The sequence below is a fragment of the Rhinolophus ferrumequinum genome, chromosome 28 (genome assembly GCF_004115265.2).
Source record: "Rhinolophus ferrumequinum isolate MPI-CBG mRhiFer1 chromosome 28, mRhiFer1_v1.p, whole genome shotgun sequence".
Classification (NCBI taxonomy): domain Eukaryota; kingdom Metazoa; phylum Chordata; class Mammalia; order Chiroptera; family Rhinolophidae; genus Rhinolophus; species Rhinolophus ferrumequinum.
Window position 1 is genome coordinate 5,001,240 of NC_046311.1, and position 26,454 is coordinate 5,027,693.

Sequence of the window (26,454 nt, forward strand, 5' to 3'; positions counted from 1 at the left end):
TGAAGGAGATGGTATGTTGGTGGAATAATACTTAGGGCAAGACATGTCTGCTACAATATAGAGGTGAAGAGTGCTGCCAGCCTCTTTTCGAAAGGGAGAAAGAACAAGAGCCTCTCATGCGAGCAGAGTCGTTAAAAGCCTTGGCAGAAGAGTCACAGGAGGACTGGAGTGGAGAGAAAGCTCTCAAGTACTTCAGGTCTCTCCCTGTCACTCCATCATCCCACTTACTTGGGGACCTTGTGTACGTGGATGGGGACTCTTGAGAGGGACAAAGGAGGCAGGAGCATGGCAGTGCAGTGGCGGCTCAGGACTCAGTGTTCTGCCCAGGGTGAGAGGACAGTGGGGGGAGTGGAAGGGAATTATACATTGGAACATCTGAGAGAGGCAGGCTGAAGAGCTGTGGAGATAAAGTGTGACATCTGGTGTGCTTGAACATTACCCCACTGAAGCACTGCCCTTGCGTGCATAAAAGACCGTTGTCAGCATTCAGCTAACCTTTACTGAGAGCCTCCGTGCCTGGCCCTGTGTAAGCCCTCAGGGATCAATAGTTGCAAAACAGAAATGGCCCTGTCCTTGTGGAGCTGACTTCCAATGTAGCCCCATCCAAATATTCTATTACTTTCTGAGCAAAAGCATTCACCGTTACTTAGGCCAAATACCTTGGGACATTGTTGCCTCATCCCTTTCTCGGTCTCACACTGTTTATCCAATCTGTTGGCAAGTCCCGTTGACTCCATCTTCAATGTATATTCCAAATCTGCCCACTTCTCACCACCTTCACCTATATCGCCACGATCGTCTCTGGCCTGGACTACTGCAGTAGCTCCTGGATGTTCTCTCAATAGTCCCCTCTCCTTGGGGCAGCCAGAGTGAACCTTCTAAAACATGAGTCAGTTTATGCTACTCCTCTGTTCAAAGCCTTGGCTCTTGATTCCATTCTGAAATGAAGGCACAAACCAGGTAATATCAGATAGTGATGAGTGCTGTGAAGGAATAGCGTGGTGACAGTGGCATGACAGCCGTCAGGGAAGCCCTCTGAAGAGGTGACATTTGCTTTGAGACCTGGAGACTGAGGCCGGAAAAGTGGGGGGCAGGCTGTCCAGAAATAGGACAAAGCAAAGGCTTCGAGGGAGGAACCAGGTTGTGAGAGACTGAATGAGAGAACGTAAGTGAAAGACAAGTAAAGGTGATGGATTCATTTAGTGCGAGAAGCTTTCACTGTACGTCCTGTGTGCCAGCAAACGTATTAGGCACTGAATTCAGAGAAAAGTACAATCCTGTGCTCCAAGCGCTCACTGTCGAGGAGGAGACAACAGAAAGCAGATTGTTTCTCGGCGGAGGAAATAGCACATCTCATCATGAGATGAAAAATAAATTTCCATTCATAGTTTTGCAAATGTGTCCAGCAGGCGCAGACCATTTGCCGAGGTGGCCTGGTTGGAGCTCCAGGTTAGTTTTTTTCCTTCGCGGTCCCTGGGCCTCTGTGGCTTCGATTCCCCCTCCCGACACCAGGGTGCGCTGTAACGTCCCTTCGTGCCGGCTGGACGGCACCGCGCTCTCCCCACGTCTCTTCTCGCCGTGCCGCACTTCCGGTCGTTAGCGGAAGTGGGGGCCGGGTCCTGAAGCATGGCGGGGGCGGGGCCGGGGGAGGTGCACGCCGAGCCGGCCGGGGGGTCCCTCGCCCCGGCCCATTGAGCCCGGACCGACAGGTGAGGACTTCTCCTTCCTTGGCCCAGCCTCCAAGCCCGACAGGCCCTCCCCAGGCCTCCTCAGGTTACCGCCATGGGGCTGCCCCCTCCCCGCAGGACGCCGCAGCCCCGCGGCCCCCGCCCTCCCTCGGAATTCTCTTCCCCTTGAGGCCCCGCCCCGGGCTTTCCTTTCCGGGGGCGCCCCCTGGGGGGGGGTGTCCGCCCCTCCGTCTCCCCTGCCCGTTTTTGGAAGCTGTCACAAAGAATTGAGGGACACGTGCCCCGGTCCCCCTGGGGAAACTGGGACCCAGCCCGAGGAGGAGGACTTGCTTAGTCCCACGAATTGAGTTGTGGTCCGATTGAGCCAGGCTTGCTTTCGTTCCGTAAATGACGTGCCCCGCGCACACTTAGGGGCCAGCCCCAGTGCTGGGCTCTGAGGACACGGAGGTGACTCCTCGGCTAGTCATGGTTATTACGTCCTGCCCGGAGAGTACAGTTGAGTGAGAAGTCCACCATGAAGCACATAACCCATGCGAGTCAACGGTACACATTCAGATGGTGCCAGGCACGTTGGCGAAGACGAAAGCACGACAAGAGGAGGCCGGTTTGAGACAGGGTGGTCCAAGAAGACTTCCTGAAAGGGATGACCCTTCCGCTGCAGCTTGGGAAATGATGGCAAGGGCCAGAGGAAACACATCCTAGGCAGAGGGAACAGCCCCTGTGGATACCCGAGTTGGCGAAGAACGTGCTTGGCATGAGGCAGGTCCAACGTTCAGGAAAGGGCGTTGAAGATGTGCCAAGTACTGTGATTGGCATACGAAATATACTGTTTGTGGACCGGGCAGTAGCCCACCGTCTGGTGCCCTAGACATAAGTAACATGCAGAGACAAAGTGGCAAGTGTGCCAAGTGGTATGATGGAGACGTATGGCTAGTACGTTGGTATTTTATCTGATGGGGAGGAGAAGGAAGAGTTCTCTGAGAAGGCATGGTTAAGCTGTTATCCGAAACACGGGATAACCGCAAGGTGAGAAGAGCTTTTTTAGATTGAGGTTAACAGCCAGTGCCAAGGTTTTGAGGCAGGAGGGAGGCCATCTGTTGAAGAAATGGCTAGATGGGAAATGAGAGCAGAGAGACAGAGCTGAGACCTCAGAGCTGAGCACCTGCGTGGTGTGGGAGGGATTTTGATCCTGTCACGGAGAGCAGTTGGAAGATTCGGGACCTGTCTTCATCTGTGGTGGAAAGGACGTGATCACCAAAGCATTTTTAAAAGATCACTGGCTGTTGAATGTATGGGAGGTAGAGTGGATTTAGGGAGACCGTATAGGAAACTGTTGCAGTAACGTAGAAGTGAAGATAGAAAATTCTGGATAAGGGTGCTGGCAGGTCATGAGAGAAAGAAGTGGAGGACTAGAGGACTACTTAGGAGATAAAATCGCCAGAGTTTGGTGACCGATCAGGTATGACGGCTGAGGGAAGTAGGTGTCAAGAAAGACTTGTAGTTCTCGTTCTTGTCAGCACGTGAAAGGCCATGTTATTCCCTGGGAGAGGGAGAGTGCTCGAAGGCAGCTTCTAGGACAGATACGTGACTCTAACTCTTATCGTAGCTCCCACCCTGACTGGAGACTTTCATTACATACTTTTTCTATGTTGTTTGAATTTTTGAGCATGTATTATTTTTATAATGAGGATACTAACAGAACAAAGGGAAAAAGACTTTTAGAATTCCACCACGTCCCTCAGAAACATAACTGTGTGACAGTAAAATTTTATATACATATATAGAGCTAGAGCATCCTAAGAGAAGTGTTAGGAAATTCAGTAAGAGCTCCCTGTATAGTTAGGAGCTAATAGGCCTTCATTTCTGCCCACCCCGCCTTTCCACTCCCTCCACTCCAGGGCTGGTTTCTTTACCTTCCGGAAGACAAACCAGAGAATTTCAGATGGGACTATTCCAAATGTACGCACGTTTTCTTAGAATTAAGCATTTACTTTGCTTAAAAGGATAATGGTCTTTTCTAAGTTGAACAACTGTGGTATACTTTATCCGACTCGGATGGGATTCGTCAGGTAGATGTGGTCTAACGCTCGTTCCTTCTCCCACTCCTGGGCCTTTCCCGCTTCTCTCATCCCGTGCTGGTCTCCCCCCTCTTAGATTGGCAGAGGTGTCTTGCGCAGACATTGATTGAGGCACTTAAGTACATTACGTGGTATTTTAAAATGCTAACACCTTCATAGTGTGTTTTCTTAGGCTGTTTCAAAATAGGCACATAACAATGCCACTGTTAGAAGGAGGAGCCGTGTGAAATTCAGTATCGTATTTATTGTTCAGCTGTGGAGGCTGTTGCCCACCCACTTACTCATGCCAAGGTCCTTTGAGAAAACTCATGAGAGAGATTTCTTTTAAATGCTCCTGCTGCTGGAAAGAGCTGTGCTGCTTCTGAGCCGCTGTGAAGTTTTTATCCTACTGGCAGTGCAAATTCTGTAACCATTTTCCTCTTTGCCTTGTGCGCTGAGAAAGTTAGAACCAAATTAGAAGGCTGAAAGTTCTGCAGATCCTCATGGTACGCCTTTCTGCCTATCTCTGGCTTCATTGTATTGTCCTGCCTTTGTTTTCTCTGTAAGGATTATTTGCTAACTTAAAAACATTCTAAGTACAATAGTTTAAAAATATGTGATCTTTAAAGAATAACAGTACAATCAATGCTGTTGGGTTGGTGCAAAAGTGATCGCGGTTTTTGCAATTATTTTTAACCTTTTGAACCGCATTGTTGTACCAACTAATAGTTGAAGAAAAAATAACACCCTCGGAGTTGTCAGTGTGTCCCCAACTCCCATCCTATTTTTTAACTTGCTCGGAGGTAACCACTATTCTGAGTTTTATGTTTATCATTTCCTTGCTTTTCATAAATGTATATTTGTATCTTTAAACTAGAAATTGTTTGATGCTTGTGTAAAAGGAATCACGCTGTATATATTCTGCAGTTTGCTTTCTTCATCCATCATTGTGTTTTGAGATTCAGCAGTGTTATGTATAACTTGTAGTGCGTTCATTCATTGCTTCATAAGATTCCACTGCATGAATATGCCTGGATACATTTATCTTGTCTGCTGTTGATAGACATTTGGAGTGTTGTCAGTGTCTGCTGTTGCTAACAGTCCTGGTACAGGTGTTCTTGTATACAGCTCATGTTACATGTGTGCGTGTATTTCTCTAGATTAAGGTTTCCCAACCTTAGCACTGTTGACATTTTGGGCCAGATGTGAGGGGCCGTCCTCCTCAGTGGAGGATGTTTGGCAGCATCCTTGGCTTCTATTTGCCGGACCCCCATGACACCCCTCCCTCCCAAGTTATGACAACCACAGATGTCTCCAGGTATCACGGAGTACCTGGAGTCACTCCCCTTCTTGAAACGTTTAATAGCTTGCATGGCATGACATACAAAGTGCTTTCCAGTCTGGCTCCAGTCTTCTTTTCTAGGCTTCTCTTTTATCACTCACTCTTCTGTGCTCTAACCACTTGGAATTCTTCTGTTTCCCAAATGTGCTGTGCTATGCTCTTTTTTTATTATACAAGCTTGTTTTTGCATTTTAAAGTCAATCAGAGTAATTCAGCGTATAACAGACTAACTGTATGAACAATTAACAAATGCAGAAAAAGCATTTTAAAATTCAGCAGGTTTTCCTATTAAAATCTATTAGCAAGGAAGGAATAGAATGCAATTTGAACCTGAAAAAAAGTTTATGAAAGTCCTACAACCAAACTCATTATTATGATGAAAGTTCAGTGTTCTCCCTTAGTTACAGGACTTTTGTTTAGCTAATCTTCAGATGGTTCTCCAGGCTGATTGTTCTATAGTTTAGTTGCAGTTTTCATGTGGTCATAGGAGAAGGCAAGCACAATGTTTACGTACTCTGCCATCTTGACCAGAGCTCTGTCGTGCTCTTTCTTAGTGTGTTTTTCAGACAACCTTCTTTCTGGAATGTTCCTCATTTACTTTGCCTAATGAATTCTTTGTCCTTCGAGGCCCATGTCAAATGTTGCTTCATTCATTTAACATATTTGTGAGTATTTACTGTGCTTCAGGCACTGTCCAGGGTGCTTGGAGATACAGCAGAGAATTAGACGAGGTCCTTACTGTTTGGTAAGGGAGACTTATACTAAGAAGATAAATAAGTAAGATAATCTCAAAGTGATAGGGGCCGAGGAAAAAAATAGGACAAAATGATAGATTGATATGGATGGAAAAAAGGTACTACTTTAGGTAAGTAGTCAGGAAAAAATTCTGAAGAGTTGCCACTTTAGCTGAGATTGAACTGATGAAACGGGCAATGAAATGTTGCTCTAAGAAAACAAAAGTGTTGTTCTCTTTCCTTCTGGCGTCCATAGTGTCTCATTAGAAATCCACAGACATTTGAATTGTTCCCCTGTAAGTAATGTATTTTTTTCCCCTTCTTCCGCCTCCCCCCTCCCCAACTCTGTTTCAAGCCGTTGTTTCTCAATCTAGTTGTGTAGAACACAGCTCCCTGGCCCATGCTGGTGTTACGAGCCTTGCGCTCCCCCCTGGCTGAGGCAGTCGGTCACTGGTTGTCGGTTGGCCGCTCACAGCAGCTCTCCCCGGCTGCCAGCCACTCATGGCAGCACATACTAGCCCACGGCTGCACACGCCAACCTCCGGCTGCTCCCGGCAGCCCAGCTCCAGGGAGAGCCGTTGTTCACAATCTCAGCTGTAGAGGGCACAGCTCACTGGCCCATGTGGGAATAGAACCAGTGACCTCGGCGTTAGGAACATGGCGCTCCAACCACCTCAGCCACCAGGCTGGCCAAGTATTGTATGTTTTACTTGGTTTGCTTTCAGGATTTTTACTTTGTGTCTTATTTCTTCCCAGTTTGCCTATGATATGTCTGGGCATGGGTTTCTTTGGGTTTATAATGTTTGGGATTCTCTGAACTTGAATTTCAGTCTTGTGTGCACGAAGGGCTCTTTTCTATTCCATTGGTGCATTTGTCTTGTCTTTATGCCAGTACCACACTTTTTGATTACTGTAGCTTTATAATATGTTTTGAAATCAGGAAGTGTGAATCTTCCACCTTCGTTGTTCTTTTATAAAACTGCTGGCTGTACTTTCAGGGTTCCTTGAGATGACATGTGCACGTTAGGATGAATTTTTCTATGTTTGCAAAAGATGCTGTTGGGATTTTGTTATGGATTGCATTGCGTTTGTAGATTGCTTTGGGTAGTATGGACGTCTTAATGCCCAATAAGTGGATGTATTTTTAATGAATGTACGTTGAATATGACTCTTACACTGAACAAATTTGATGCAGTTCTAGGTTTATTCTGTTGACTGTTCCTGACAGCTAAGCATGCCTTGAAGATATTCCTATTGAATTAGGTCCTTTTCTCCAACCTGTTTCTAGATTCAGAAGTGTCAGGACCAGTTCCTTACTACCATCCAGGACAGAGAAACGCCCATCACTGTCATGTCGGGAGCTCCTCGGTTCAGGATGTAAGGAGGGAAATCTGTTTGACTTGTACATGTTTTGGTAACTTTTGTTTTATTCTACTTTACTTCTCCCTGTAGAGATGTGACAATGGATCATCATGTTGCCACCATCAAACCTCGAAGAATCCAGAACCAGAACGTCATTCACCGCTTGGAACGCCGGCGGATCAGCTCCGGCAAAGCAGGCACCCACTGGCATCAGGTCCGCGTGTTCCACCAGAATGTCTTCCCCAACTTCACGGTGGTCAACGTGGAAAAGCCTCCTTGTTTCTTGCGTAAATTCTCACCTGATGGACGCTACTTCATTGCTTTTTCTTCAGACCAGACATCTCTGGAAATCTATGAGTACCAGGGCTGCCAGGCGGCCGAGGACCTCCTGCAGGGCTACGAGGGGGAGATCCTTTCCAACGGCAACGACCAGCGCTCCGTCAACATCCGCGGCCGGCTCTTCGAACGCTTTTTCGTCCTGCTCCACATCACCAACGTGGCAGCCAACGGGGAGCACCTGAACCGGGAGTGCAGCCTGTTCACCGACGACTGCCGCTGTGTCATCGTGGGCTCGGCGGCCTACCTCCCCGACGAGCCCCACCCTCCTTTTTACGAGGTGTATCGGAACAGTGAATCCGTGACCCCCAACCCACGGTCCCCTCTGGAGGACTATTCCCTCCACATCATTGACCTTCACACGGGCCGCTTATGTGATACGCGTACCTTCAAGTGTGACAAAGTGGTCCTGTCGCACAACCAAGGACTGTACTTGTACAAAAACATCCTGGCCATCTTGTCAGTGCAGCAGCAGACCATCCACGTCTTCCAGGTGACGCCTGAAGGCACTTTCATCGACGTGAGGACCATTGGCCGCTTCTGCTACGAGGATGACTTGCTCACCGTGTCCGCTGTGTTTCCCGAGGTGCAGCGGGACAGCCAGACAGGCATGGCCAATCCTTTCCGGGATCCCTTCATCAACTCCCTGAAGCACAGGCTGCTCGTGTACCTGTGGCGCCGGGCAGAGCAGGACGGGAGCGCCATGGCCAAGAGGCGCTTCTTCCAGTATTTTGACCAACTGCGGCAGCTGCGCATGTGGAAAATGCAGCTTCTGGACGAAAACCACCTGTTTATCAAGTACACGAGTGAGGATGTGGTCACGCTGAGGGTCACAGACCCTTCTCAGGTATGAGGTGCTCTCCTGCCCTGCACCCCTGCAGTCCCCTTGGCAGAAGGGGATGGTTTCCCTCTTTGCCTGTTGCCAGTCTCTCAGAAATACACATTTTATGTAGTCTTGAATGTCTGCTGTCCTCGGCTCAGTCAAATTGAAAACAGCTCCGTTTTTCTCTGGCCACGTGTATTTGTTTAGCTAAATAACCATCAGATGATTATCTGCGTGTCAGTGGCTAAATCTGAAGCCACTGACATTTAGCTAATCTTCTCTCTGATTATTATCCTTCCACCTTCTGCGCAGCATTTTCAGTCTCCTTGAGGTAGAAGTCCAAATGCTGCAAGGTCAAGGTTTGGGCTACCTGTGGAAAATCCCGCCTTGATTTTGTAAGACTGTGCTTATCGGTCTGACTATTTTAGTTCTGGCGATGACAGTGAGCCCCCCAAGCAAAAAGAAAAGCCTCTAAAAATCTAGCCTCTCTTTTCTGCTTACACGGTTAATGTCAATATACTTCTTTACAAAGTCTTCTTTAGAAGGGAATTGACACGTAAGTTCATTTGACAGAGGTAAGTGTTAGGATGCATCCTGCTTTTGCCCACGTGCTGAAAGATGGGCTGTGGAGCAGGAAAAGGTTTGCCAGGGAAGCCACGTTTTGGATTCCCCAAGTGAGTCATCAGGACGTCAGGGGCAGAGGGTTTGTTAGTTTGGGTGAAAGGTGTTGATAGAGGAGAGGGACATTTCTCAAATGCGAATAAAGTGGTAAGAGCACAGAAACCTCTAAGACTCTTGGGTTGAAACACCATGTTGAAATTCAGGGTAATCGGGGTGTTTCCCTTTGGGAAGCTGTCCACTTCAGTGTTGACTAAGTAAGAGACCACCTTTCTGTACCTTTGCCCCATTCTCCTGTTTCCAGTTTGTTTTCTTAGATGCTAGTTTGGAAATTCTGAACAGAGAGCAAAGCAGTAAAGCACAGAGTTGTCTGAGGCTGGTGTTTCTCGTTGCCCTGCCGCTGATTCTGCCATTAAAAGAGACTGTACAGAGCTTTGTCTCCTAAGGCCTTACCAGCCATCAGGGTAAAATGTTTCCTAACATTTGTCTTCTGAATCATAGCTTGTGTATTCTTAAAAAAAAGGGGGTGGGGAGGCATATGGTTAGAGATCAGTTTTTTCTGGATTTCTTTTTTTTTTTTTCCTGTCAATGATGAAGTCACCTGTTTTGCCATCATCACGAGTGACATTGTAGTTCATATGCGTCACGGGAGATTCGAAGAGATGCCCTTGACTTTTTCTGTACCCTCCTGGCCTGTAGTTCCTGATCTGCCCTGGAGGGAAGCTGGGTAGCCGTTTGTGTCATTCTGTATTCATGTAATTATGATGAATCCTGGTGAAGCTGCGATATGATCAAAGTGTTGTCCAGATCTATAGAAAGAACATGAGTCAGTCTTTTATTTAGGTTTGAGTTATAATTACTTTTTATTTTGGAGGGAATAAAATGTCCGTGATTGCTGCATTTGAGATTATCCTTTTTTCCTTTGCTAAAACATGACCTACTTATTTCTGGTAGCTGTGATAAGTTGTAGCCAGAAATGTAACTAGGGCTCTGTGCGTTGCTTAACCGAGTTTGTAACTTTAAACCCAATCTCTCTGCCCTAGTTGTCTTTCCCTCTTTCTTCAGTTTAATTCGATAGGTTCCAATAAGGTTAATGAGTAAAAAGTGCATCTAAAAACAAAGCCTTGGTAAGATTAGGGGTATTATTCTCAAGTTACCCTCCAGCCTCTTTAATTTACAGCCAAATTTAATTTCCAGGGGTTTGCAAAAGTCGTGTAATATAAGCTCTGGGAAGGACTAATTAGTAGTAAAATAGGTGGGCCAAATAGCACCAGAAATTGGTAATGGAAATTTAAACTCAATCATAGAAGGGGGAATACTAATCCCAGAATTCTGGAAACTTCTAGAGTTCTGTTGGAAGCAGGCAGATTGATTTACACTGTCACATTCACTGTAACAAAAACTAGGGGTTCCTGTCACGTCCCTGTTAGGCCAAGCAGAGCACTGGAGATTTAGAGGAAGAGGGCTCGTCACCCAGGAACCCGTTCAGAAAAGGCAGTAACTCTGCCACCTATGGCATTTGAATGCTTTTCAGGTTCCCCTTCTGATCTTAATTGCTACAAATCTCAAATGTATTTTACAGATGCCCGTGGGTGAAAGACCATTTATGAAGAAAGAAATGGAAATGCCTGTCTGGTTTTTCATTTGTTCAGCAGCAGTGCCCTGTTTGGTTACAGTTTGCCTGGGTGGTTTTTGGGCACAGTGTACTTAAGGCATCTCTCTGCATGTTAGAAATATTAAGAGGAAAAATAAATGCCCCTAAATTGAACTTTCAGCTGTTCATTTACAAGAGAAAATAATTTGTCAACAGGCAGCTCCAGGCTGCAAATCACTTTCTCAGCAGGAAAGAAAATTAAATCTGGCATTTTTTTAAAAAGTGTTTTTTATCTCAGGGTGGGTTGGGGAGCAAATAGGGAATAAACACTTAGAAGGAAAAATACTGAAATTGCACAGTTTGAAATGAAAGCTTGGGAACCTTTTCATACATATGTGCTGGCTAATTCAGTAATTCTAGCAGCACAGGTACAGTGGGAAATCTGGCAACGCTGAGGCCCTTGATTGATAGAGCCCGCGGAGGCCTCCTTCTTTCCCAGAACCACTTTGAACCATGTTTTGGCCCTAGTACTGGAGCGGAGGGCTTTGCATGTTTCCCTTGGGTAGCTGGAATTTTCAGCCAAGTGCGAAGTTTGCTAGGCACATGGTATTATACGCAGCTGTCCCTTAGCTCTCTCTGTTCTCCTGCAGGCATCTTTCTTTGTGGTGTACAATATGGTGACAACAGAGGTGATCGCTGTGTTCGAGAACACGTCCGATGAGCTTCTGGAGCTCTTTGAGAACTTCTGTGATCTCTTCCGCAATGCTACCCTGCACAGTGAAGTCCAGTTTCCCTGCTCAGCTTCCAGCAACAATTTCGCAAGGCAGATCCAGCGCCGGTAAGTTGTTCCAGCAGGTTTCCCAGGCTTACTTTTTCTTCAGTTTCCTTAATTTGTTGGTGTTAGGCCAACTGTAACTTATCCTCCAATTCATGTATCTATTCCATCTCCTGCACAGAATTGTATCCTAATTCTGTAACATATTTTGTTAATCATTTTATACTTTGCTGCATTGAAAAGATAATGTATTGAAATTATTTTTTTATTTTTTGGGAAGACATGGCTTTTAATGCTCAATTTTATAGTCTCCAAAAATCTTTTGGTAAAAATAAATAAAAATGAATTTATTATAGGTAAGAGTAAATATTTAAGAAAAAAGTATGGACACTAAGGGTCACGAGTCACTTAAGGAAAGCCTTTATCTTGAGAAAGTGAGATCAAAATAAAACAAACAATAAAAAAACTGCATTCACTGAAATAATTGAAGCTATAAGAATAAGAACATTCGTAGGACAGTGCAAAGAGAGTTCTGAGGATGAGGGTAAAGGGCGTCCAGGTTGACAGACCACCAGCTGGACCAGGTTGAAGCAGGAAGATGGGTGGAGATTTCCAAGAGGGATGGATCCAAGGAAATAGTAAAATCATTAGCACATTTGGTGGCCTTGAGTGTGTTAACAGGAGATTGTGGGTTCTGTTCTAGCAGGGTCGTCAGCACAGGCCTCACAGAAGGTGCTATTTGAGCAAAGCTTTGGAAGGAGGTGGGGGAGCGAGCCACGAGGATGTCAGGGGGAATCCTGTACCAAGCAAAGGGAATAGTGCACGGAAAGGTCCTGAGGGCGGGTCTCGCGCCTCGGAGGTCAGTGAGGCTGAGCCAGAGCGAGCAGGAGGCAGAGCGGGGAGAGCCGTGCTGAGCGACGGGCCAGGCACACAGGCCGTGCGGAGGCTTTGGCTTTACCTGTAGGTGAGATTGGGTTCTTGCGGAGGACCTGGGTGGTCTCACTCACGTTCTAACAGGAGCACTCTGGCTGCTGTGTTAAGAATAGACTGTGGGGGGCGGGGCGGGTAGAAGCGGGGTCACCAGTGAGGGTGCTGTCACAAGGATCCAGTATATACAATTGTTGCATTCTGTTTCCTTCCACTAGAATTTAAGTTCTTCTTGTTCACTTATAATATTCTAAGCACCTAGAAGACCATCAATAGTTATTTATTAATGATGGTGGCTTGGGTCAGGGTAGTGACATTCGGGGAGGTATTGTATTGTCGGTATATTTTGAAGATAGAGCCCAAAAGATCAGTGGAGGATGGGATATAGGCTGTGAAAAAGCACAAAGATGATTGTAATGTTTGTGGCTTAAGCCACTTGCAGGAGAGAGTCACCATTAAACTGATGGCAAAGCTTATGGTGGAACAGGTGTACGGGGGACCGGAAGTCCTGTGAGTAGAGTAGTCCAGTCGTTTCTCAGTGGAAGCAGGGTCACATCCTTCCGACAGGTCAAGGATGATGAGGACTGATAATCAGCTCTTGGGGTTAGCAACCTGGAGATCACGGTGACCCTGATGAGCGTGGTTTCAGCAAGGTGGTGGGGGTGAAAGTCTTTTGGGGGAAGTTTAAGAAAGAATGGGAGGAAGAGAATTGGAGGCAGTACAAAAAGACAGTAGGAGGAGTTTTGTTGTAGAGGAGAGCTGAAAATGGTGCGTTAGCCCGAAGGGCAAGTGGTGGTAAGTTTTTGTTATTTTTTTAAATGGGAGGGGGAAATGGCATGTTTGTATGCAGATGGGACTTACCCTGTAGACAGGGGGACACCTATTGTATGGGAAAAGGGGAGAAAGAGTTGGGTAAGGTACCAGAGAGGGGATGGGATCTAGTGCCCAAGTGGAGGGATGGACCTCACACGGAGCACAGGCAGTTATGTGGGCACGCATGTGCTGATGGGAGCTTTCAAAAATCCTCGTGACTTCCATTTGCCAGTAACGAAGTAGGCAATGCCATTAGGTTAGGGTGCGCATGGAGGAGGGGGATGAAATGGTCCGCGAAGAATGCGGGAGTCGCACTGGACTAGCAGAATGTGGCATGAGTGCCCTGCAGCGTTCAGGGTCCCCCGAGGTTCCTGGTTGTAAATGTAAAGTGAGCCTTGTCGTGTGTTTTTCTGCAGCCATGGAGACAACTGGGTGGATACAGGCATAGGCAGAGTTGAACTTAAGTAGAGTTGTGGTTTTTCCAAGCAAGTACCACAAAGCGCGAGAAGACAGGTTGTCGAGGATGAGTGCAATGGAGTAACGGCCTGTGGAACTGACGCTGGCTAAGGGAGGGAGGACAGGATGAGGCTTCAGGGTGGCCAGAAGCAGGTAGAATTCATGGATTGTACCATTCCACCTATGCAGGTGGAAGGAGTGCGGAAGCCGAGGTGAGGAGAGGTAGTGAGCTGGAAAGGTAGGAGAAAAGAGGGTTGGAGAGTGTGGGCCCATCTCGAGATTGCAGGGGGCGGCAGTCATTAGCCATGGTGACGTTGAGGATATGCTTTCGGAATGAGTGGCGGAGACAGACAGGAGGGCCAGGGACCAGGAGGCCGTGCTGTCGTAAAGTTCATCTCTGAGAAGTTTGAAATCGTCACAAGCGTAGATGGACAGAGTGACCGTGAGCCAGGAGCTAAGCTGGTGAAGAGTCAGAGGGATGACCGCTTCATCTCGTAGTCCGTGGGGGAGCATGGTGGGTGGGGGTGGGGGTGCTGCGGGGGAAGGTGGCGGCTGCTACCGCTTCTTCCTGTAGATTTTCACGGACGCTTTGATTTGTGATCATCACAAAGCTCGGGCCGGCCCCCATCATTTTACCTTTTGAAGCAAGTGAGCCAGGCAGGGTCGGAGTGTACATCATTCAGTGCGGTGTTAGATCTTTGCTGAAAAAGGGCTGAAAACCAAAGAGCCCAGGATCTTTGATTCCGGCTCAATGAAAGGGAAAGAAATAAGTTCTATTTGGCCAAGGTTTAATTTTATGATTCACATGGAGGCTGTGAAAATTACTGTCGAGAGGAGTAATGGAAAAGCAGTGTTGATGGCTTGGCTTCTGGGAAAACTGCGAAGTGTTAATGTCCATCTAACACTACAGGTTAGCGGTGAAAACAAAAATCAAAGCCCATGTACTCAGTCTTGCTGGTCTTACCAAATTTAGGAACATTCAACTTTTTTATTTCTTTAGTTTTTTTTTCTTTCTTTCTTCCACCAAGTTTATTTACTTTTAAAAGAAAAATACAGTAATTTTCAAACTGTTGCTAGTTCACAACATTTCCACTAGTCCCATTCCATCTTAACCTTGTCACAGCAATTTGTTTTGGTAGCCGCAACCATCAACACTTTAATTTGTAAGTCAGTTCTATGTATAAACTATCTACATTGCTTATTATTTGTGTGTCCCTGGCTTAGATAGAAAAATATGGTCAACATCCACGTTCAGCTCACCAATACCGATAATTTGATGTATCTTAGAACTGAGACAGACAGTGAGTGGAGTGGGTGGGGGGAGAGAGAGAGAAAAGGGGAGGGGAGGAGAAAGGAGGGGATGAGGAGAGGGAGGGAGGGAAGAGAAGAGGGAAGGACGGGCGGGAGGAGAGGAAAAGTGAGAAGGGGCCTGGAGGACAGTGGAAAAGAGAGGAGAGGAGGGAAAAGGCAAGGGACCATCTTCTTACTCCACACACAGGAGTGAACTCAAAATGGATTCAAGACTTAAATGTAAGACCCCAAAACATAAAACTCCTAAAAGAAAACAGGCGGTAAACTCTCAGACATCACCCTCAGTAATATTTTTACTGATTTGTCTCCTCGGGCAAGGGAAACAAAAGAACAAATGAACAAATGGGAGTACATCAAACTAACAGGTTTCTGCACAGCAAAGGGAACCATCAACAAAACGAAAACACATCCTACTGAATGGGAGAAGATATTTGCCAGTGACACACCTGATAAGGGGTTAATATCCAAAATTTATAGAAAAACTCATACAACTCAACGAAAAAAAACAACCCAATTAAAAAAATGGGCAGAGGACCTGAATAGACATTTCTCCAAAGTGGATATACAGATGACCAATAGACATATGAAAGAAATGTTCAACTTCACTAATCATCAGAGAAATGCAAATTAAAACTGTAAGGAGATAATCACCTCACATCTGTCAGAATGTCCATCATCAATAAATCAACAAACAAGTGCTGGCGAGAATGTAGAGAAAAGGGAACCCTCCTGCACTGTTGGTGGGATTGCAAATTGGTGCAGCCACTATGGAAAACAGTATGGAGGTTCCTCAAAAAAATAAACAGAGCTGCCTTGTGACCCAGCTATTCCACTCCTGGGTATTTATCTGAAGAAATCCAAAACATTAATTCAAAAAAATATATGCACCCCTATGTTCATTGCAGCACTATTTACAATAGCTAAGATATGGAAACAACCGAAATACACATCACTAGATGATTGAATAAAGAAATTGTGGTACGTATACACAATGGAATATTACTCTGCCATCAAAAAGAATGAAATATTAACATTTGCGACAACGTGGATGGACCTAGAGGGTATCGTGCTTAGTGAAATAAGTTAGACTGAGAAAGCCCAATACTATATGATCTCACTTATATGTGGAATCTAAAGAACAAAATGAATGAACAAACAAAAGAGAAACAGACCCACAGACACAGAGAACAAACTGATGGTGACTAGATGGGAAGGGGGTGGGGGCTGGGTGAGAAAGGTGAAGGGAGTAAAAAGTACAAATTGGTAGTGACAGGAGAGTCATGGGGATGTACAGTACAGTATGGGGAATATAGTCAATAGTATTGCAGAAACTATGTATAGTGTCAGATGGGTACTGGACTGGGGATCACTTCATAAATTATTTCTTTAGTTTTCATTCCATTAGTTTCATGGATGAGCTGTGAGATCAGTATTCCCCCAGACTAAACAAAGTTTATTTTCCCTTTGATGGTTAAACTATATGATAATGCTTTGATATAGAGATTTTTAAAAAATACATACTGATAGGCAGTTGACATTCTTTCTAAGAAACTATAGGAAAGTGGAAAGAAAGGGAAGAAATCCAAAATATCATTATGCAAACACAGCCATTAATATTTTGATGTATTTCTGCCAGTCTATTTTTTTTAGGCATAATTTTTGTTTTCTTTGTGTTTTTAATTATACTATATAGACAGAATGTACTTATTTTTCTCTTTTTTTTTAGTTAAAGTTTATTGGGGTGACAATAGTTAGTAAAGTTACATAGGTTTCAAGTACAATTCTGTAATACGTCCTCTAAATATCGCATTCTGTGTTCATCACCCAGAGTCAGTTCTTCCATCACTATATATTTGACCCCATTTACTACTTTTTTCATACCATTATGATAAACATTTCTCCTGTTACTATACAGTATTTGAAAATTATAGTTTTCCATTTACTTTTAAGTTTTTCTTCAAATTTTTCTTGTAGTATTAAATGTGCACAGATAACTTGCTGCATATAGGATTTCTTCATTGGGGTAAATTTCCAGAAATTTGGTCAAAGGGTTTTAAATTCAGTATTTGTTACCATTGTGAGAAGTGACTGCTTTATTATTATTTCTTATAGGTCAGATATGTGACTCTGTGTCCATGTTACTATTCTTCTAGACACTGGTGTTTCTGTAGGATATAGGTAGCTAGCTCTCAAAGTTTATTTAAACAAAGAATGAGTAATTTGTTGCAAGGTTTGGTGAAAGTTTATAACTGATCCTAAGAACAATCAGAGAGCGGCTGCTTTTTTCTGGATTCTCTGCTGTCCGTTATGCCTTCCTAATGCAGTCTGAGGCTGTTATTTGGGGAGAGTAAATTCAAGTAGGAGTCGTCGTCATAGATTAGTTATACTCATTTTAAACTTGTTTGTAGAGTCTTTGTTAATTTTTCTAAAGTAATGTTCCCCATTTCTGCTTTCTGCTTTTTGAGAGTATTAGTAGCCAGCCAGACTTGGGATGTATGTGAGATCTGACTTCGGTCAACATCTGGATTTTTATTTACCGAAGAGTTGTTTCTGGATATGTGTGTGTCCGTTTAAAATGCCAGGCAGCCTTGTGTGTCCACTAACACAGCCTTCCTCACTTTTGCTTTGTTTTAGATTCAAAGACACCATCGTGAACGCCAAGTACGGAGGGCACACGGAGGCCGTACGCCGACTGCTGGGCCAGCTCCCCATTAGCGCCCAGTCCTACAGCGGTAGCCCCTACCTTGATCTGTCTCTGTTCAGCTACGATGACAAGTGGGTGTCGGTCATGGAGCGGCCCAAGACTTGCGGAGATCACCCTATCAGGTACGCCAACTCCGCCAGCCGCTTCACTGCCAACCACCTAAGCGCTGGTGACGGCCCGCTTTCTCTCGTTAGACATCATTTCGCTGTGATTGTGTCCATTTGTACTCATGGGTTAAATGGAAAGGGCAGGCTGTTTCTATAATGTGGTGGGTGCTTTGATCAAATAGGCACTAGTCTCATAAATTAAACAATTACTCTTCGCTTCTCATCAAAACATCCAATTCAGGTAAGTGGTGTTCCCTTTTAAAGGTATCCAGGGAAGGAAACCATACTGTTTGTTCCATTTAGTAATCCAGTACCATTTCATAATAATGTTTCTGGTTGAGACTTTTTAATTTTATGTAGCTCAAACGATTTTATTCCCCCATGTTACCTAGTAGAAAAGATAGCTGAGACAATTTGGGGAACAGGAGGATTTGGAGAAACTCATGCTTCCTCATTTGGGGAATTTTGGAATGTAGACTACTGTGTTATTGCTGGAACCTTGAAACTAACCTCTTACACTCAATCCCTCCCTCACAGATGTCCAGTTCACAGATCCACTTGTCTCTCCATGTCAGGAGCTTATGCTGTTCTGTGTGCTGTAATAGGCATTAGGGAAAGGAACTGGCCTCATCGTTACTAGTGGGTTTCTTTTAAGGGAGGTAGGTGTGTTCCCGGAGCCCTGAGCTGCACGGAGCATGGGATGTGCTTTTCCATATAGATACAGTGGTAGTTAGTAGTTCATAATCCAGCTCATTGTGTATTACATAGGCTTGTGTAACATCTGCTATACAATTATCACCATTCTTAATATTTTCTTTGGCAAATTGTAGTCAAGATCCAAAAACTAGTTAAATTTTTTTAATTATAGAAGATTTTAAACATACAAAAAGGAGAAGAGTGAACCTTCACGTTCCCATCACCTAGCTTCAGCAGTGATCAACTCATCGTCAATGTTGGTGCATTTCTTTCTACCGTGACCACTACTCCCTCCCCTCCCGACTGCCACCCAGATTATTCTGAAGCAAGTCCCAGGTGGCATAGCATTTTACTCGTAAATATTTCAGTAAGAATTTCTAAGAGAGAAGGACTTAAAAAAAAAAATACAACCTCGATACCATTATTTCATCTAGAGACAATTAACGAAACTTTATTGAGACCACCAAATATCTAATCAGCGTTTACATTTTCCTATTGTCTTGTAAGTATTCTTGCTGCAGGTCGTTTGTTCCAGTCAGGACGTAAACAGGCTCTTGCTGTTGCATTTGGTCACTTTTTCATTCTCCAGGTTCTGTTTTCCTCTTATTTTCCTTGGCAGTGAAATTGTTGAAGAAGCCAGATGGTCCGTCCTGTAGTGTTCCCCACATTCTAGATTTTGCTCATTGTGTCTCTGGAGTAGTATTTACCATCGTTCTCATTCTGCCATATTTCCTGTAAAGTGGTAGTTACATTTAGAAGCTCCAACAACTCATGTTAAATTACAAGCCCTTTGTGTGTTGGGGACTAAGTGGGTAAAGTGAATGTGTTTTTCACACATAAAAGCATGTAATGGGCATTAATAGGCATCATTTGATATTGGCAAGTAGCATGAGATACATTTCTCTCCTTTCTGACTTCCCTGCCTTTCTGAAGTGAGAAGATATACCTAATTAACACATCTGGAAAGGCCAGAGTCCCTGGCTAAAGGGGTTTTTCTTGTAATTCTTATTTATTTTTAATTTAAAATGAGAAATGCAAGCATATGAAGGGCATTTGAAGAGGTAATGCCATTACTCTAACACTTTTATTGTATATTCCATTCTGGTCTTGGTCAACGTTACTGCTGTAATCGTGGTTAGCACTGTACTTTGTGGTCTGCTTTTATTTTATACATGTTTTTCCTGTTGTTACATGGTCCTCACAGAGTCCTAATGAGGGCATATTATTCCATCAGATAGATGTACCATTCTTTATGGAACCATTCCCCTATGACTGAGCATTTATTCTCCTTCTGCATTTTTCCATTAAAGCTGGTGCTATAGTAGCCATCTTTATTCATGTCACTGGTTACTTCATTGAAATTAAATGCTGAGGATCTAAATTCTTGGAAATGGGATTATTGAGTCAAAGGGTATGAATATCTTCATGTCTGATTAATATTTGCTTTCCAAAAGGGAAATTGTAGAGCTCTCTAATTCAGGCTCTTCATGTTGTAGGACTTGCCCCAGTTCAGCCCCACCCTGCTGATTCCCTGTAGTTCTCAGTGCCACCGGGGTACTTAATTTGCATATGGGAAAAGGTAGTGAAGTACTGGGATGGATGGCAGCATCTTCAGTCTTACTGTATTAGATGAAGAGCTAAAAACTACGTAGTATTTTGTTTTTGTGCATGAAAAGGAGAACCTTCCAAAAGAATTTATTCTTAAAATGGAAAACTCCAGTGGGCCTGGCTCTACACTGTCCTGTATAGTAGCCACTACCCACGAGACTCGCGCACGTAGAAGGTGATGAGTCCAAGTCGAGCTGTGCTCACTGTCAAGTACACATCCAATTTCAACGGCTTGGTACAGAAAAAAGAACGCGCACTATCTCATTCATATTTGTTATATTGACTCTAGGTTGAGATGATAATATTTTGGACACCAATAATGGGTTAAATAAAATAGATTATTAAAATTAATTTTGCCATAAAATTTTTTTTAGCATAGCTACCTGAAAAATTGAGATGGTCTGTGTGGTTCACATTTCATTTCTAGCCCTGGCCTCGACAGTTTGGGGGCAGCTAGCTTCTGGAAAGGGGGGGGTGTAATTAAGGGCCGTGTTGGGAAAAAGCAAAGACCCGTGACCCAGGACAACGTAGTAAAATTCATAATCCTGCCCCTGACACCAGCTGATGAGACGAAGGTGATTTTGCAGTTCTGATACCCTGGGGCTGGCACTAGAGGGGATTCGAGAAGCTGAAATAATGAGTTGCAGATTCCAGGTGGTGGTGAGTATCTCGACCGGCCTCCCTCTCTTTCTCTCTCTCGTTCTGTTTAGGTTCTATGCCCGCGACTCTGGTTTGCTCAAGTTTGAGATCCAGGCTGGCCTCCTGGGCCGCCCCGTCAGCCACACCGTGCGACGTCTTGTGGCCTTTACCTTTCATCCCTTTGAGCCCTTTGCTATTTCTGTGCAGAGGACTAACGCTGAGTATGTTGTCAACTTCCACGTGCGACACTGCTGCACGTAGGGGCCCCACCAAAGCCAGGTTTCCTGGGCTCCCAGGACTTTCCCCCTCTCGTCTCGTGGACTCGAAGCAGAAGCTCCTGACTGTCAGCGTGTTGGTGCCAGACCGGTGTTACCTCTGGTGGGGAGAGCTGGACCGAGGGGTGAGGGCGGCCCAGCCTAATGACACTGTCGTATCGTCTACAGAAAAGCTGCTGATTGATTTCACGTCCTCTCGCCTTTTCCCTGTGGCAATGCCTTAGTTAAGTCCATTTCATTTTTGTTTTATTTTGCATTTTATTGCTATGAAATGAGAGCATTACATCTTTCCCTCCTTCATATCACTTCTTTGGCATTATGGTATGCAGCCTGAAGCAGGTAAATCTTGTTTACTCAAGAGAACGGTGTACGTCCTTTCTACTTAGCCAACAAGCAGGGCTGTCTTTATAAGAAAACAAAATAAAGCCTTGGTATTTTCTTACTGAAATATATCCTGTTTGATGACTGGCTTGTGTTCTAATCTCACCAAATGCTTTTCAAAGACTTGGGTTCCAGGAAGGACTGTGAAAGGGACGAGAGGCCATGGGATTAGCAGCTGCTCTTGGGAGAACTCAGTGGTGTGTGCCAGCATGGAGACAGTTATCTGCCAGGATTGTTTCCCTCCCTTGGGTTTTCTCCTGGGGATGGTATAGCTGGAGGGACTGGGCGTAATTGCACATGCTCATGTGGCAGCACGGTCCCATCTGTACCATCTGTGTCGTGCAGGTGGCCATCGCAGAAACAAACACTGTAGCACGTACCGCAATTCGGGTAGTGGGAGCCGGCAAGTTCCAGGTGCTCCTAACGCAATCAGACTGGTTGTTCCTGGATGGTTGGGCCATCACAGCTATCCTAGAAACACCTGCCGGCCCCCAGCCAGCATCCTTCTGTCACATTCTCAGCAAGTCCCCTCCAGAGGACTTGTCAGACTGTGTATGTTTCATCTTTAAAATGCCATTTATTTATAAGCTTGTGTAGTGACATCTGACATCGAAGGGTACCTTTGAAATGTGGGGTTTCGGAACAGGCTGTGAAGGGAGCCATGGATGCAGACAGCTGGATCCTGTATCCTTCTGTAGCCAGACTGACTTCCCTTGGGAACATAAGAAATGGGATATGAGATGTGAAGCCCCGCTAAAAACAGTTCAGCTAATTGCATCATCTTCAATACTAAACAGCTAAATTCATTCTCATTTAGCACTCAACACAAGATTTGAGCACCTGTGTTGACGTACTACGAGTCAGGTAGATGCTGTGTCAAGATGCTGAGGAGGAGGAGAGAAATAGACAAAGAGGATTATCATGCAAAACAGTAAAAGCTCCAAAACTGTATATCTGGGAACAGTGGGGCGGGGGGATGAAGGACAGGAGGAGAAGGGAAGCTCTCCTGGGGAAGGGACCCTGGAACCAGATAAGTGGGGGTGTGTTGCATGAACCAGGGCAGAGCACACTTCAGGGAGAGATCCGGCATGTTCAAAGGCGTAGAAACGTGGAAAGGGCTGTCAGGAGTGTGGCATGGCAGATAACTGAATATGGCTACAGCATGAGCTGAGTAGGGGCCGGGGGAAACGTGAGTCGTCGTGGAGAGGTCTTGCGCACGGTGCTAGGGTTTTATGCAGTGGAAGGCATAGTAGGAATTCCACAGAGAACTTCCAGCAGTTAGGAAGATGGCTTGGAGAGAATAGAGACTAGAGGTAGGGAGGCTGGACCAGTCAGTGGTGGTCGTCCAGAGGGGACTTGGACGACCTCACGGGGCATCTGGATGGATGACAGACTGAGGCATTCTCTTGGAGTCTTTGTAGGTCATGACTAAATCAGGGTCCCAAAGCAGTCGCATGGGTGTGGGGCTGAACTACCCTTTCTTTGTAGACGCACTTCACCCGCAGCTTTTCCTTTGTAGCGGGCTGCTTGATTGCACCTGAGGACTGGCAGAGTGGAAAGAGCATAGAGTGTGAATTCGCTCGGGGCTCAGTGTGAATCCCGGCCCTTCCACTCACTGGCTGTGTCACCATGGGCTGATTTCCTAACTGTCCTGAGCCTTAATCTGCACTCCCCCCACCTGGTCACTCAGTCCCTTGGTCATATCTTCCATCTTTTCATCGCCTCCAGCCACTGCCTCCGGAGTCTGAATTCCATACACCCTGCTCTCCCCCACCTTGTAGCCTTTCACCTTACTCATTTTACTACCTTTGCAGATGACCTTTGACCTCACTGCAGCCTCCAATCCTTTGACCCAGCCTGGATTAGTTAGGGTGAGTTAAGCTGCCGCAGCCAAAGCGCTGCACAGTACAGTGGCTCAGACGACAGGAGTTGCTCATGCAGCAGCATGGGGCAGACACACACAGCCATTCAGGGACCCAGGCCCCTCTCCTCTTGATCCCCTGTGGCGTTGTCCTGGATTGAGCTGGGGAGACGGGGCAAAGCTGTAGAGGAGGCTCTGCTTGGTCTTCAGGCCCCTGTCGCTTAGTGGCACATGTCACTGCCACATGGCCACATGTAATGGGAGAGCCCAGGCAACGTAGTGTGCCTGGCCAGCCACTACATTTCTTGCTGTATTCCCAAGAAGGGGCCGTGGGTTTTGGCAAAGAGCCAGCCGATGCTGGGGCACTGGCATCTTCCTAGTGGTTGCTTCCTCTCCGGTCCTCTCCCCTGTCCTTATTCAGCCGAGGCCGTGTAGTCTTAACACTCTAATCACTCCCTGGCAGATGCCTGTAATTTCCTTGCTGCTCCTCCTCCATGATCATTTAGAAAACCCTCAACTCCGTGCATGTCTGTGTCTGAATAGAGGAAAATGGCTTCAGAGAATCCACGTCTGTTCTTAAATTCGTGACCACGAGCCGGAAGTGGGCACGTAGGACTGCTGAGCGATCCTCGTGTACTTTCTTGGTCTGTTCACTTTCCCACTCCCTGAAATATACCTTCACTCCTCTTCACAACCCCCCTCCCATTTCTCACTTATCATCCTTGCCACCCACTGCATGGCAGAAATAGAAGGGCATTTCCTTGTCTTTCCCTGACCATGGCAACCACGTGACATGTGTCTGTGCTCATTCTCTGCCTTTCTTCCTGAGTGAACAATCCCTGCTTCTGGAAAAGGCCAACTCATCCTTTTGGCTTCTCAAGGTATTTGCCCCTGCACTAACTTTCTCTCTCTTGCATCATCTGTCTCGTGATAAGTCATCTCCATTAGCATATAGATATGCTCCAGGGGCTTTCTTCTTTAAATAAAAACCCCTGCTCTGGCCCCATAACCCCCTTTAGTTACTGCCCATTTTTCTGTTACCTTTCACAGACAAATTTCTCAAGAGTTGTCTAAATTTAATGTGTTCGCTTCTGTACATTCCATCTTTCCTCAACCCACTCCAAACAGGTTTCTGTCGCCACTGAAACTGCAGATGTCTAGGTTACCAGTGATTCTGCATTGCCAGTACTTCGCTCACCTCTCCGTCCCTTTCCTACTCTGCTTCCCAGTGTGGGACGTGATTGATTTCTCTCTGTATCAAGAAGCACTTGCTTCCCTTGGCTTCTGGCACAGTATATGTATTTGGTTTTCTTCCTGCCTTACTGATTGTCGCGTCTTTGTTCCTTTGCTGGCCTCTTGTTTGCTATACCCATAGATGGTGGAGTATATATACCAGCCCTCGGCCTCGGATCGTCACCTCTTTTTCTCTATATATTCTTCCTTTAGTTGATTTCATCCATTCCCACGGTTTTAGGTTCTAGTTCTATGCTGATCGCTCTCAAAGTTACAACCCGAGCTCTGACCCCTTCCTTGAGTTCCAAATTCCTTTGCCCCATGGATTACTTGGCATCTCCGTTTGGATTCCAATAGGCATTTCAAAACTAACGTGTCCAAAACAACTCTTCTGATTCCTGTCCCCGCCTCCCACCTGGTTTTCCTCAAAGACTTCCCGTATGGCTTCAGTATCTACCCGCTTCCTTGAGCCCTTCTTTCCCTCTCCCACCCCCATATCTGACCTCACTCCAGGGATGTGCCCTGAGCAGTCTAAACCGATCACGATAGTCCTATGCTCCTTGGTAATGACTCGAAGTAGAACGAGGCCAAAACCAGCCAGCATAAGTGGGTAGTTTAGGAATCATGTGACTTATTTCAGGCCAATGCTACCGTGAGGTGAAGGTTTCTGGGACTTCTGGGGGAACATTTCCACTATCAACACCCTGCGATCATACTTAGAAAGAATCAGCCTTAGGATCACGCTTGGCCCCCCTGACAGCAGAATGAGGAGGAAGCAACCTGCATCGTAGATAACGTAGTTGGTTGACTAGATCATAACAGCCTTGAAACCCACCTTACGTCTGGATTTCCTGTTTTGTGAGACAACGCGTTCCTTACTGTTTAAGCCATTTTGAATTGGGTTTTCTGTTTCTTGTACTTGACAGCGGAAAATACCTAGGTGCAAAGATAAAGGTCCCTGGTGGAGGGTCACAGCATTCCTGCTGGCTGGGTGCCATTTCATTTCCAGTTTCCATGAGACCCAATTATGATTCCCATTCTTGCATTCTTCTTCTTGGATTTCTGTAAGATTCCTGGCAATGTCTTGTGAGTAAAAAAGACTTGACTAAAACAGGAGGTAAAGCACTCAGCCCCATATTAAGGGTTTGAATACTTGCTCCATATTAAGTTCTCAACCCCTGTGTGTTTCTTTATATTATTATAACTTTGTTTCTGAAGCAGTTAAGGCTGCTGTCGGTAAATTCAGTGTCTTGTCTCCACAAATGTCCAGTGAATCTCAAGAATCTTTGGAGAAACAAGATCTTTGGAACCAAAATGTTTAAGAAAAACAGAGACTTCTGGGATATATCCTTCAGAATGAAATTCTTCCCCAAACCCCTCTTCTCTCACCCCTGCACTTCAGGGAGCTGACGTGTCAACAATGCATGTGAAGCTACTCTGGACCTTTGAGAGAAAGATTCCATTTAAATTTTGCAAAACTCCTGGTATTCAGAGTCCTTGCAGAGAAGCACAGTATAAATCAGTGAAAACCTAAATTAGATAATTTTTAAAAGAAGGGTAGCTTCATTATTTTCAAGTACACAGAGTAACTGCGTCTCAGCCATGAGTGTTGCTTTGTAGAAGCCCTTAGGGACTTTCCTTAATGAGTAGATTATAATTATTGCTAATCAGCATAACCGTTTTCTGCAATGCGTGCTTCGAAAGCAATTGAGCATATTAAGTGATTTTGATGTTCCAGGGGGCAATTTTGTTTACAACATTAATCTGTTCAGTGTATATTCTTTATAGCTATCACCCTCTGTTATTTAAAAAATTCTGAAGGCTGCTCCATACACTGGATGACCAGACAGAGCTAATGTAGGAGGCAGAGAGATGCAGAGTAGGTCTCAGATTCCTTCCCCATGGTGTTCTGAGAATTCTGGGCACAGCTCGGGCCTGTGCAGACCCTGGCTCTGTCACCTACTCGTTCTGTCACCCTGGGTGCGGTAACAAGAACTTTACTGAGACTCAGTTTCTCCTCTGTAAAATGGGGATAACTCCTACTTTGCAGGGTTGATGTGAGCGCTAAATGCGTAGTAATTACAGCTCTTAATACAGCAAGAACTCCTTAAGTG

At 45.4% G+C, this 26,454-nt stretch overlaps 1 protein-coding gene across 6 annotated transcripts in view; it reads left to right on the plus strand.

Moving 5' to 3' along the window:
- The first annotated feature begins 1,600 nt into the window (after positions 1 to 1,600).
- The window catches only part of DET1 (DET1 partner of COP1 E3 ubiquitin ligase), a 45,173-nt gene continuing 20,319 nt past the window's right edge, over positions 1,601 to 26,454 (plus strand). For 2 of the 6 annotated variants that reach the window (XR_004422333.1, XM_033100060.1), the window contains exons 1-4: positions 1,761 to 2,447; positions 7,274 to 8,366; positions 11,205 to 11,392; positions 17,471 to 17,662. Coding sequence is in view for 5 of the 6 variants with exons in the window: in XM_033100060.1 (XP_032955951.1) it covers positions 2,443 to 2,447; positions 7,274 to 8,366; positions 11,205 to 11,392; positions 17,471 to 17,662 (1,478 nt within the window). In the remaining variant the exon portion in view is untranslated. Of the gene's footprint in view, positions 1,710 to 1,759; positions 2,715 to 7,273; positions 8,367 to 11,204; positions 11,393 to 17,470; positions 17,663 to 18,184; positions 18,307 to 20,661; positions 21,310 to 26,454 lie in introns of those variants that run through there. The other 4 variants (XM_033100059.1, XM_033100057.1, XM_033100058.1 and 1 more) reach the window with 4 other exon arrangements.